Here is a 12,914-nt window from a genome sequence, read left to right as displayed (position 1 = left end):
ACGAAAGAAATTCAGATACTTAATACAATATGTTTAGCTGTTACTTACTGTGTTTACTAGTTTAGACAACAGAGGGACGACTCCATGATCTGTTATAACAGCTAAATTTTCTTCATCTTTAGCTATATTTGTAATGGCTGCACATACACTCGCTAAAACTTCTTTATTCTTTGATTTTAGTAAATTGACTATAAGTTCCAAGCCACCAACGAAGGACCGAACCATTTCCCCTGCATCCTAAATAAGAATTAAAGGAAACATTATTTTAGAATACTCAGTCTATATTATATTAAAATGTTACATACAAAAAAGAGATTGTCAGAAAAGTTTTTTAAAACTGCAAATTATTTCTTCACCAAGAAATATGGCTAAATAGGAACTTCAAGCTCTCTTGACTGACAGATGAGAGGTAGACTGTTTACATACCACCATGTAGGCAAAAATTCAATGCCTAAATAAAGGTATGTAGTGTCATTCTAGATACCATGGGATGTTCTTTATGACCTCAACTTGTCATTCCAAAAGGTGTGCAAGTTTCCCATACCTGCTGTATTATATTTGCCAGGATGCGCCTCATACACTCTACAGCATCTAAAACAACAGTGGACACTCTTGTTTAGAATCACAGACTCCTTAGAGTTGGAATGGACCTTTAAAAGTCATCTAGTCCATCTCCCCTACAATGAACAAGGACATACACAGCCAGGTCATGTTGCTGAGACCTTGGTCCAGCCTGGCCTTGAATGTCTCCAGGGATGGGACATCCACCACATCTCTGGGCAGCCTGTTCCAGTGCCTCATTCTCCTCACTGTAAAAGACTTTTTCCTTATATCCAACCTAAATTTACCCTCTTTAAGTTTAGGCTCTCCTAACTGTCTTCTGTTTCTCACATTGTCTGACAGCTAAGACATGGGAGTGGTAATATTCTTTTCTTCAATGCAAATTGCTCTTTGGGAATGCTTTCAAACTTATTCAAGAGGAGGTTACACAAGTCATGACAGCAACTGTGAGAGAATCATGTGCACTTCAGAGTATGAACAATATCAACATAAAATATTGGTAACAGATACAAACAATTCTAGAAAAATGTGTTTTTAGAAAGATAGAAAAGTAGACATATGACATCATTATGCCTCTATATAAATTGTGTATCTTAGCTGTGAATATAGGATGCAGATACGGTCCATTTTTTCCATCTCAAAAAAATTACAGTAAAATTAGGAAATGTTTAGAGAAAGACAACAAGAATAATCAAAGGAAGGAAACTGCTATCTGGAAGGAACGATTAACCAACTAGAATATTCAAGGCTGTAAAAGTGAAAAATGAGAATGGATATGATAGAAGTGTATAGAATCCTGAGATGAATAGAAAGATCATACAGGAAATCTCTCTTCTAAGAGAAAACTGGAAACATCAGATGAAATTAGCAGATGGCATGTTAGCATAGTTATGATGTTAAAGTCCTTGGAGTAGGATTATAGGAGCTGTTAAAAGTTTCTAAGTTTGAAATTCACTGGACTAATTCACAGAAAAAAAATCATTAAGGTATATTTGATATAAAAGCATTTCCTCTGATTTTCAAAGTTCAAGGGCCACATATTTCTCAAAGGTAGGAGAGAATTCTGGGGAGAGGAGCCACCACTGCTTTGAGTTTGCCACATTCTTCTATCTTTCCTTAGGCATCCCCAGTAGGCTAGGATGAGAAACAGAATACTGGGTCAGTGAACCTTTCACCTAACACAGAATTGGCTGTACTTACATTCTTGTGTTTATTAGTTAACTCAAATTAGCAAGCACATGTTTACATGTTAATGCGTAAAACAGAAAACCAGCAGTTTTGGCACCGTGAGACTGAGCTAACAGGTATGGAATTCATTTGGTTGCCTCAGGCAAAGAGGAACTGGCAGTTATCTCATAAAGTGGCATGCAGCATGCAGTACTTCATGTACCCTTAAAGGCACACAGGATATAAACTTAAGTTTTGTTTAAGCACAAATTCTTAACTGATTAAATTACATAGTCACTGACTAATACTGTACAACAAGATTCATTACAGTCTGTTAAACTGTCAGAAAGGAAACACGTCTCTATTTCTTTGCTAAGATGTTCCACCATGCATTACTTTAGTCAATCTCTTTTCACATTCCTCCTGGACAGAAAAAATGCCAGAATAGAAAAACATCAACTTCTTTAAATGTTTTATAAATATATTTATTCAATCTGTAGTTAATTCCAAGAAGCATTCTGTCAGCGACCTGCAAGAGATTCTCAGGATGCTTACTTCGAAAAAGGCTGAGGCACAACACTGTGAAGTGCAGTATCATTTTCAGAAACTTAATTGGAAGCACAAAAATTAGCAAAGAGGTGGTTGGGACATCAAGTGCCTAACCAGAAGATACCAATCATTGCAATGTAACCTAGACAAATCACTATTGTTACCTGAACTGGCCCTTCAGTTACTTACATGAATGGACCTGTATACTAAGCACAGATACCTGATATTATCACTCCTTAAAATAATCTGTAATCCAGCCCAACACTCTTTTGGTAGATTCTCAACCTTTTGAGTATGGATGTAGGAAAATGAGTGGTTCTCTTAAAGCTCTTTGGTCAGTGATCACACAAACTAGCAAATGACTAAATTTTGGTTAACAAGGACTTCGGTAGAAGCATAAAACCTAACTAACCCACTGATCCTGAAAAAGACAAAGTCAGAAACTACTGTGGAAAAACCTTTGGGTGTTTTTTTTTTTTTTTTTTACAGTCATCTAGTTTTTACGGAAAACTATTTACCAAAAGTATGCCATTAGTACCCAAATCTTATCCTTCATAAAAGGATTACTAACAAGGACACACTTTTTATGAACAAGTAGAAATGCAGTGTGGTGAACAAGATCAAAGAGCATTTGCATTAAAGAGGTAGGATTAGGTATGATCCTATGAAAGGACCCAGTTCTTAAAAGGAAGCACTATTGGATAAACAATTTTAGAAAACTGCTAGAAGTGGGGTAGGAGAAAACAAGAAAAGGAAAAGCAAGAACTCTTTTAACTACAGATCTACTTGAAGACAACTACCAGATATAACTAGAGAGCATTGTCTTTGAGAATTCCATTGAAACTGTTTAGATAGATGGATGTAGTGGATTATTTTTTTGCTGTTTATAGAGATGTATTATTGGAAGAGAAGGCTATTAAAGCCTCAGAGGGCATCCAATAACCACATATGCGGGTGGCAGATGTTTTGATTCTGTTAGTCTGTATTCTGTCAGTCTGGATAGAGATGCTTGAAATGTTCTGAGATCAAAATTGCAAGGGCACATTTCCAGGCAGAAGCCTTTCCAACTAGTCTATCAAAAATACACCTGATACTGACTTAAGCATTAATCTTGGGCTCTGAGGTAAAACACTTCAGTTCCTCAGTATCTGAGAAGCCCCAGTCCAGAAATACATAAATTATGATATATACTTGAATCTCCAATTTGCATTTAAGCAATCTGAAGCGCTTGGTGCTGCAGGGCAGTGATGGCCACAGCACTGTATTCCTGAAGAACCCTGGGGTCTAGTTTGAGAGGGCTGAGAGGCAACAACTAATATGGACTGTAAAAAGCTAAGTTAAGTAAAGTTGGAGCACTCCAATGGATCTCAACAGTGCTGTTCAACTGAGTAAAAAGCCTTGCCTATGGCAGAGCTAGAGAGTCCCTTGCTCCCAAGGGGACCTTCAAAACCATTCTTCTATACTGTATCGGACTTCTTCGCATAGGCTAGAGATTTGTAAATCTCTAAATAAGTATACTACTTGCAATCATCAGCTGAATGACAATAATACATTTGCAGTATAAGGCAAAAATAAGGTAGTAAAGGCACATGGATCCAAAGACTGATGCAAATGGATTATCTTTAAGAATGCTAACATTAATATTAATTCTACAAAAGATTTGTAACTATCCTGTGACTGCTGGGGAAAGGCAGAATCTAAGAGCACCAATGACATGTTCTTTTGAAAAATTCTCAGTGACATCTTGCTGTACACAGGGGGCATCAGATGGGCTGGTGTCAAACTCTTCTTACACTCAAAGGAAAGTAAAAGTGTTCAGTTAAATGGTCAGAAGTAAATTTGTAAAAGAAATTTTAGTCTGTATACATCAATGATGGAAAGTGTGAAAAGAAAGGTCTGCAAGTGGAATTTAATTCATGCACTTTCCTTGAAAGGTCAGTAGGAGAACTTTGAAGAAAAAAAAAACAGAATCTCTCCTGAAACCCTTCTGGAGTGAAAGGTTTTCAGATTTCATGAAAACACAAATACGGACAGTATAAACTTTCCTAGGGCAAGGGAGAGACCATAAAACCAAGACTGGTTTAGATTATATTTATTTCTTTTTCTGAGCTGATTTATGAGCAGAGAAGGGCTCCATCTGTATTGTGCTAGTTTTTCTAAGCAAATCAATCAAATTGCTCATGGACTTGGTAAATAAAAATTCATACTTTTCTAGTTCTGAGTTTATATGCCAAACAGAACTCTTAACTGTAATGTTTCCTTTGAACAAAAAGCGAAAGCAGTGGGAAGGCCCATCAGGAACATAAGATTTTCCACCACAGGCAAGGCTGTTCCTGTGACTGGAAAAGAAAGGTTAAATCCATACAGTTTGAGGGTCAAAACCAGAAGCCACAAAATGTGGAGAAAGGGTAATATCCAAGAGCAAACTTTAGGTTTAAGTCCCAAAATTAACTGAATGAATAAATAACAGAGGTTCTAACAGAAATTGAAAGAGAACTTAGATGTTCAGGCAAAATAAGGACAACATATATTTGTGACTTGGAGAAGCGGCTGAAACAGAGAAGGAAGAACAGCACAGCCAATCCTATTGCCACATGAGCTGCATGTAAAGGGAGGTGGGTTTACAGCATTTTTCCCATGGATATCTAGGATAGAGGTCTATCATTGCTGGTTTATACTATGTATGTATGCTCTCTATATATAGCAAAACGTAAATATGTCTGCAATCACTTGAACAAAAACAATATTTCTTGATAAGAATGTTTATGTCTTACTTGATATTTTAAAATTTCACCAAAAGCTGGAGAAAATGTGAAAAAAATCTACCAAGAAATTTCTTACTGTATGTATCAGAGATCTGGACAGCTAAATGATTAGATACAGGAAAATAAAAGTAAGATATTTTGTATTTACTTAAATTCTCTGAAACTTACTACATAAATGTGCATGACCTTGTGTCTAAACATTGGCTCAACAAATGAGAAAGGCTTCTGTTCAACAAGTAAACCCCACAGTAAGTAAGACTTGTATGGGGCCCAGCTATAAATGCAAACGATACGGCTTTTCTGCATGGTTCCAATATCCCTGTATTATTTGTGTTCTTTGAAAAAGCTTCATGAAGACAGAAGATAATCTATCTCCCCCTGTAATCAACTAGCAAATAAATCTTGTATGTTCCTACCTGTACATATTTTCTTTCCAGGTGATTAGAAGCCTACTTGTTAAACTTCTCTTCTGACAAGATTGTATTTTCCACATTTTGTAGAAGAGTACAGTCGTACTGAATGAATGGAATAATATATAAACAATCCAGCAGCAAGTAAAAGAAGGGAGTTTCAATAATTGTCTGTGAAACCAGCTAAATGCAAGGACAGAACTTTCTACCAGTGATGAAAAGCAGAGGGAAACTGCAGAAACCACATGTCAGGAAAGTTTCCCAAATGTGATTGTGGGTGTAGTCTGGTGGTCTGTGCAAGACAAAGAGAAAAGCAAGAAAGCAAGAAATTTGAAGAACAATATGCAGAAAGACGGAATGAAATGAAAGCTTTAAAATCCATTGTTACATTAAAAAATTTTCTTCCTTCAAAGAAGTTTAAACAATAAATGCAACCTTTTTGATATAATTTAGCAAAAACATAGATTTGCTTCGTACAGTAAATTTCCACTTTCTTTTCTTCTACTGCAATGTCTGTGTATTATATACCGTTGCCATAATTCAAAGACATTTTCATGTGAGGAAATTATAGAACATTGTGCATGTGATTGCAGGGGTCAGCTTTCAATTCTTTTGAATCTGTGTTCAAGTATAATTTTATTAATGATCAGGTAACTATTCATACTAAAAAGTCTAAAGAAATTCCATGATTTTGGTTTCCGATTCAAATAGTTACCTTGGGCATTTTCATCTGCATTTATTTTTGCAACGTAAGAGAAGAAAAGTCAGACATAAAATGTTTTTGGAAATATTTTTGTACTTTTGGGTTCAGGTTAAAAAAGATAGCAGTCTTTAATTTCCACCTTTAAAAATAATCAAAGAACAGCTTTTTTTTTTTTTTTTTTTTTTTTTTTTTTTTTTGTGAGCTTTAACTCAAAGAGATAGTCATTTTCAGACATTTGTGTGTATTAAGCTTTCATATTTACTTGTAGTCCTTAAAACTCACTGCAAAAATGTACATGGCATTGTTTCAAAGTCTGGGCTGTACAACTAGCTTACTATTAGGTAATGACATTTAAAGAAGGACATTCAAAGAAGCAATAAAAATACAAAAAAGCATAGGGCAAGAACATTTTACTGTACCGACAGGAAATATCTTCATTTTAGATCATCAATATTACAATTTTTAATGTAAAATTTAACATAATGTGACAGATATGAAAAAAATGTGGTTTGTTATACTACTTTTTAAGTGGTTGAAAAAGATAGGAGGAGATAACAAGATTTTTCATTACTTCACAAGATCACATCTTTCTTCTAACCACTCAGCAGCACAGTTTTTGTTCTCGGAAAGGATGATAAATATTATTTCAAAGGTGGATTCAAAGAGAGGAGTTTGCAATTTCAAGAAGTTAAAAAAAAAAAAAACTGGCATAGATACTGAGGACAGCAAGTTACCTGCGATGCTAGTAAAAGGTTCATCCTAATGCTCTTTAATCACATACGTTCATCTTGAACAGCATGATTAGTAACAAGATTTAGTTAACCTTCCCTATTAACAAAATTAAGTGTCCCTATTCAGATATTTCTACTTTGGCTTCTGCCAAGAGCAGAAATACTGTAAGATAGACTTTATTTATTTATTTATTTATTTATTTATTGAGAGCAGAAAGCATTACAATATTTGCAGAAAAGACAGATTTGGAAAAATCATTTTATCTTTGCAATAATTATACAAGAAGAACACTTAGGATTTTTAACTTCTCTTGTCATCATATAATGCATGGTTTTTTGTAGTTATTTCATTAAATAAATAAAGTTCATCAGCCTTAAGTTGAGAGACACTACTGAATACTTTTGTAATTGGATTCCGTTCTTATTTCTTCCAAAATGAATCCTGCATTCTCTATTTGAAAGATTTAAAGCTAAACACTGTATTAAAAAAATTCATTGTGTTTATCTTTTAAAAATACTCCACTTGAAAGATAAATGTTTCTCCACTAAAAACAAGTAGTATTTCACTCTTAGAACATCTTAAAAAGCTTAAGGTGTCACAGCTGATTTGTCAAATTCAAATGCTTTTGCCCAAAAAAGTGATGGTATGGCTGTGCAAATAAACTCTAATTATCTAGAATCATCTTTCGTCTACCTTTGCTTTACTGAAGGAAGCAGTCCATTTCTATCCCCTATTGCCAACTGAACAACTTACCATAATGCAAAATCAACTTAAGATTCAAAATAAAGAAATGTAGTAGATAAATTTCTATATTACAGCTGTTCAGTGGAAAAAAGAAATACAACTTATGTATGGATATTTCTATTCATTTTTCAAATTAAACACACAGTAATATCAATTCAAATGTTTTATATTTAAAGATTAATTTTATTCCAGTCTGTAGAGCTGCATGCTTCCACTGTAGCAGAACTAATGAAGAATCCCTTGAAAGATGAGACTATTTTACTACATCTCACAACTCTTCCTCTCTAGACTGCAATCTTGTGAGAAAGTAACAGCAGACTATCAACATATATTTTCCTGTGCTCTTTACGTCACTGAAGCAGCAAACATCAGAGAAGGCTTAGGGTTATATTAGTAGTTTTAACATGTCTCCAGAATAGGATTAGAAGCAGCTGAAAGAGCAGAATCATCTATTTCTGGTTCTCCAGGGATAGGATCATTGCACACCTAAGTACTTGGTGAGTATATTGCTGATAGTTTCAAGAAGCAAAGGTAAAGTCCATTAGCCAAGCATACAGGCCAATAAAGCATGCAGTGCATGTTCTCTAAAAGTGAGTGGGGAAAAAGGATTTTCATAGTCTCTCATTCAATTTATAGAAGTCCTTTTGTCTATTCCTTACTTTATTCTTTTCCTTACTTTTCAGCCTGGCAGACTACTTCTACTCTTCCTCTCCTGCTCCCCTTCACTCCTCACAACTCTCAGTCTTGTGTAAATGCCGAATCCTTTTTTCTTTTCACAGAAGCAGCTAAACTACTAATATCAGAGTCCTTTGAGGCCACAGTGGCAAAAACGTCATAATTTGCTTTAGATTATTTTGAAAAGCGTTATAATAATAGAAGCATGAGAAACTGATGACACCGAATAATTGGAAAAACTAAACATTGTTTCCATTGGATTTGAGTTGAACTGAATCCAAGTAAGTGTTCAAAACATTGCCTCTAAGTGTCTAAGTAAACTTCCTCATATAATTATTAACATAGTTATGAAATACTGGCAGTAATGTGGGTTAATATTGTAGTGTTACAAGACAGTAATATTAGAATGTTCCAAGGACAGTCTAGCAAAACAATCAATGCATTGACCACACAAACAAAGAAATTGTTGTAACAATTATTATTTGTGTCATTGCAACTCATGGCATGGTTCCATAAATTAGAGTGGTATTTGAGAAGGCAATCATATCATGTTTTACCAATTACAATTACAGACCACTAAGAATCTGAACAAGCAACATGAGGTATAATATATAATTCAGTCAAAAGCTTCTGGACTAGATAATGATTGCTTGAAATGGTCTGGTTTGTATTATGCAGCAAATGAGACACAATGATCTCCATGCTCTTTTTTTTTGCCTTAAAATCTATGGCAGTCCCATGTGGTAAGTGAGGGGGTAAAGACAGAAAAACGTGAGATGGACAAGGATAAACAGAAAAGAGATAAAAAAACTGGGAGGAATATAAGCTTTAAGCTTTTTATAGATTTTTAAATCTAATTAGCAAGTCTAATTTAAAAGTACAGAAGCTACATGACAAGCTGTTGACTAGTATATGTAGCTATTATAAACTAAGCTACAAGGAAAGCTGGTCGAATATTTTCCAGTGGAATAGTATTCCATCAGAAAATGCTAATGGAATGGAACCAAAACCTACCATAAGAACACGACTTCTTGAAAAGTTTTGACAGAAACCAGGCATAAAGGCAGGCTAAATTACCAACGTGCCTCTTCATCTTTCTCTTGTCAGCCAGATGGCTGGTGAGTAGCCTGCCAGGCTGCTTGGCTTCTGGTTTTCACAGAATCCCTGACTTCTTGCCCAATGAGCTGCCAAACAGCTGGAAAGCCAGGTCTCCAGGAGCTCCTACGCTTTTTGGCTTCTTAAGTTCTTCAAGCTCTCACTCAGCTGCTTTGAATGGAACTTCGCATCTGAGTCTCCCCAGTGAAGGAGACGTGGGTTATGCTCTTAGTTTCCTGTTGCTTCCCAGCCTTCAGGTTGTGTTTTACATGAATTGGGCTCCTAAGGACCTCAGGGCAATTTACGGGAGTCCCTTCAAGATCTTTAGGATATGTCTATTGGAACCCAAACTCTGTTTTAGTTGGTTCATTAAACTTCGACACAGCCTGTAGCAAAAGTCATTGAAAAGGTTGGTCCTTCATGCCCCCAGCAAGCATGGCAGACAACTATGAGTTCACCAAATTTGACTTCGTGACATCCTAAACCTCCAAAGACCCTGTTTTTCTGGAAAGCCTGAATGGCAAGCTGAAAATTCCTCTTTGTCTCTCCTATGGTAACTTTTGAAGTTCAGTTCATAAAAATAGCTTAAAAATTTGGAAAGTCTACATTCAGAAAATAGAGATTAAAAAATACATTAAAATGAGATCAACTATGGAGTAGATATGAATGACATTAAAATATGATAATGGCTAGAGAAAGAAATTGGAAAACTGAGAGAAAGGAGTAAAAAGCATTACTATGAACTGCCAAGGTTTCTGTATACGAATCTAAGAGGCACAGCAACAAAAACAAAGAAACTGAATAATGCTGTACATACTCAAGCAGGGAATTCTGACACGGGTTTAGCAAAAGAATAGTATGTTAACAGCAATATATAGGTATGGTTATGCACAATTTTTAAAATATAAGCAAATGAACAGCAGTTTGCATTATGGGGAACTACTAATCTTCATACAGAAGTTACAAATAGGTGAAATGTTTTTAAAAAATCAACGTAATTAATATAAAACAGTAAATAATTTTAGCATTTGTTAAATATCAGAAGACCTTTGCATGTTCAACTACCTTCCCTTGTTACTCTAATACAGAAATGTCCTTACTGATTTTATACATGTGGTTACATTAAAATTTCTGTAACAAGAAAATTTTATATAAGAATTCTAAATATCATGGGTCATCTGCAACACATTTTCAACCTGTAGGTTAACTCCAGATCACTGTCTCCAGTAGAATTCAATTCCTCAGTGTATAATACTTCTGCAAAAGTGAAGGCTACTTAAGTGTCACGCATACCCATCTCTAGACTTTCTCGCCTAAACCTGGTTTAGTTTTGCTTTTGTATTTTTTTGTGTCAATGTGGACATTCTCTTTCCCTGTATTCAGGAAATACACAGTAATCTTTATATGTCCAATCATCCTCCATCACACCCATGAAATTCCACTGTTGGGCTGAAAAGGAGGCAACAGCATTGGGGGAGGGGAGGAAATCACACTTTACTAGAAACAGGAGATAGCATTTTGCAAGTACATTTTAAGAAAATAAGATTGAAAAAAGATTCTTTCTCCCTTCCCTCAAATCAACATTCTCAGACTGTTTACTTAAATTATTTTGACAGACTTTACACATAGCTTATTTCCTGAAGTTCCTTAGGAAAACCTTTACAGTTGTAGTTATAACAAAAGTTAGAATTTAAACTTAAAAAGCTGAAAGCTAATAAGCAAACACGGACAAAAGACAGAGGAAAGGATGAGCCTGACATTAACTGTTTGCACCCCAAACTCTATTAAATACAAGGAATGAAAACAACCTCTAAAAAATTTGTCTTTTTGTTTTGTTTTTATTTCAAAACATGCTACTTAAGGGTTAATCTGTGAGGAAACAGGTATTCTTATACAAACTCAATTTGGCAGTGTTCCTCTTTCTGGCAAAATACCTTTGAATTCTATAATAGCCTAAATAACATCTTTGTATAGTTTCTCTCAGTTTTTCTGTCTGGGCTGATGTACATGGGGATAACACTATGAATACTGTTTTTCAAAGTAGCATCATAACCAAATATTGCTGTTCCAACATCAACAGAGTTGAGTAGACTTTTCTTAGCAATTTTTCATAATCATTTGTGTTTCTTGGACGGTGCACTTATACTTTACCAATGTGCTTGCTATAGTAACCTTTCCTTTTGGAAGTAACTAATTAATAAGAACCTGCTTCTATTACAATAATTCACTTGAAAAAAAAATGACAACTCTTTTAGAATATTTTAAAGAAAAATGTACACTAATTTATCCAAAATTACAAGTCATTTTTTTCTAAGACTCACAAATAGCACTGACAGGTGCAGTGCAAATTTCCTGAGGAGAGTTCTACCACCTGATCTATGCCACTGTCAATCTACTTTAAGATCTTCACTCGACAAACAATTCTGAAGACTAAAACTTTTTAAAACTAGTGCTGGCCATCAAGAGTGAGGACGGGCATTAAACCCATTTTATGACTGTCAGAGTTGTAACAATTTATGTACTGTGATGTACAATTTAATCCTCTATTTCAAAAGTCTTCAATCTGTCACAGACCAAATATCACTGCCCTAAATCCTACTGATGTAATAAATGATATCACTTAGCCACAACATATGGATGTATTCAACAATGTTGTCAATCAAATTCTATGATGCTACTCCATAGGAAGTACTCTGAACCAGTCACCATGAAGTAACTGTCAGTTCATATAATCTAGACACACAGGCACTTAGATTCTCCTCCCTTTTTTTCTATTAACTTCCTGTCTATCAACAGGCAAATTATTTAGATTCAAATGCTCAAAACTATTCTTGAGATTTCAGGACTGGGCATTTTTTGACCTTGTACCGTCTAATTGTAAAACAGAAAGGTGGATTTTCTAATCATAAACAGACTGTGGCAAGATTAAGTAAGTGTGTGAGATACCTGTGTACTCATATTATGACAATAAAAGGCATGTGACTCTATAAATATCATAGCAAATAAACTCTAAGTTGTATATACAGAAAATGGCTGCTCAGGTAAGTGAATGCTGTAATGCATTGTTACAAAATTTGTTTCTGGTACTGTTAACAAGTTCTGTTTTACTTATCAACCTCAACATTACAGAAGACAACCACTATAGAAGACAACCATCTTCCTTAAAAACAAACAAACAGAAAAGTAGAGTTCTAGCTGAAAGCTACTTGAAACATGCTTTGCAGTTTCAAGTACAGGCTTGGAAAATCCAAAATACCCATAACTGGTTTGAAGTCATATACTTATTCCTACATTTGAATCAAACACTGCATAAACCAGACTGCTTTTTGGAAGATCATGTAAATTTTTGAGTATTATTAACAGTGAATAAAGATAAAAATTTTGTTTAGATAGAAATAGTCACTGTATCCCCACAGTTCGGCTATAATTGTCATTTTATACATATTTCTTCCCATTTAGAGTCAGAGGACAGGGTATTATTGGAAGGTTTGTTTCAGTGTGCCACTCTGCCTC

At 34.9% G+C, this 12,914-nt stretch overlaps 1 protein-coding gene across 7 annotated transcripts in view; it reads right to left on the bottom strand.

The window, feature by feature from the left end:
• Positions 1 to 12,914, bottom strand: part of ARMC4 (armadillo repeat containing 4) — a 71,397-nt gene that overhangs the window by 18,652 nt on the left and 39,831 nt on the right. For 5 of the 7 annotated variants that reach the window (XM_015282066.4, XM_040694362.2, XM_003640636.6 and 2 more), the window contains one exon: positions 49 to 237. The exons of 1 other annotated variant lie outside the window; for it this stretch is intronic. In XM_015282066.4, the coding sequence (XP_015137552.1) occupies positions 49 to 237 (189 nt within the window). Of the gene's footprint in view, positions 1 to 48; positions 238 to 1,084; positions 1,696 to 12,914 lie in introns of those variants that run through there. One more of the 7 variants, XM_040694391.2, reaches the window with a different exon arrangement.

Source organism: Gallus gallus, chromosome 2 (genome assembly GCF_016699485.2).
Source record: "Gallus gallus isolate bGalGal1 chromosome 2, bGalGal1.mat.broiler.GRCg7b, whole genome shotgun sequence".
NCBI classification, from domain to species: Eukaryota; Metazoa; Chordata; class Aves; order Galliformes; family Phasianidae; genus Gallus; species Gallus gallus.
This window is presented reverse-complemented; position numbering and strand designations above follow the sequence as displayed.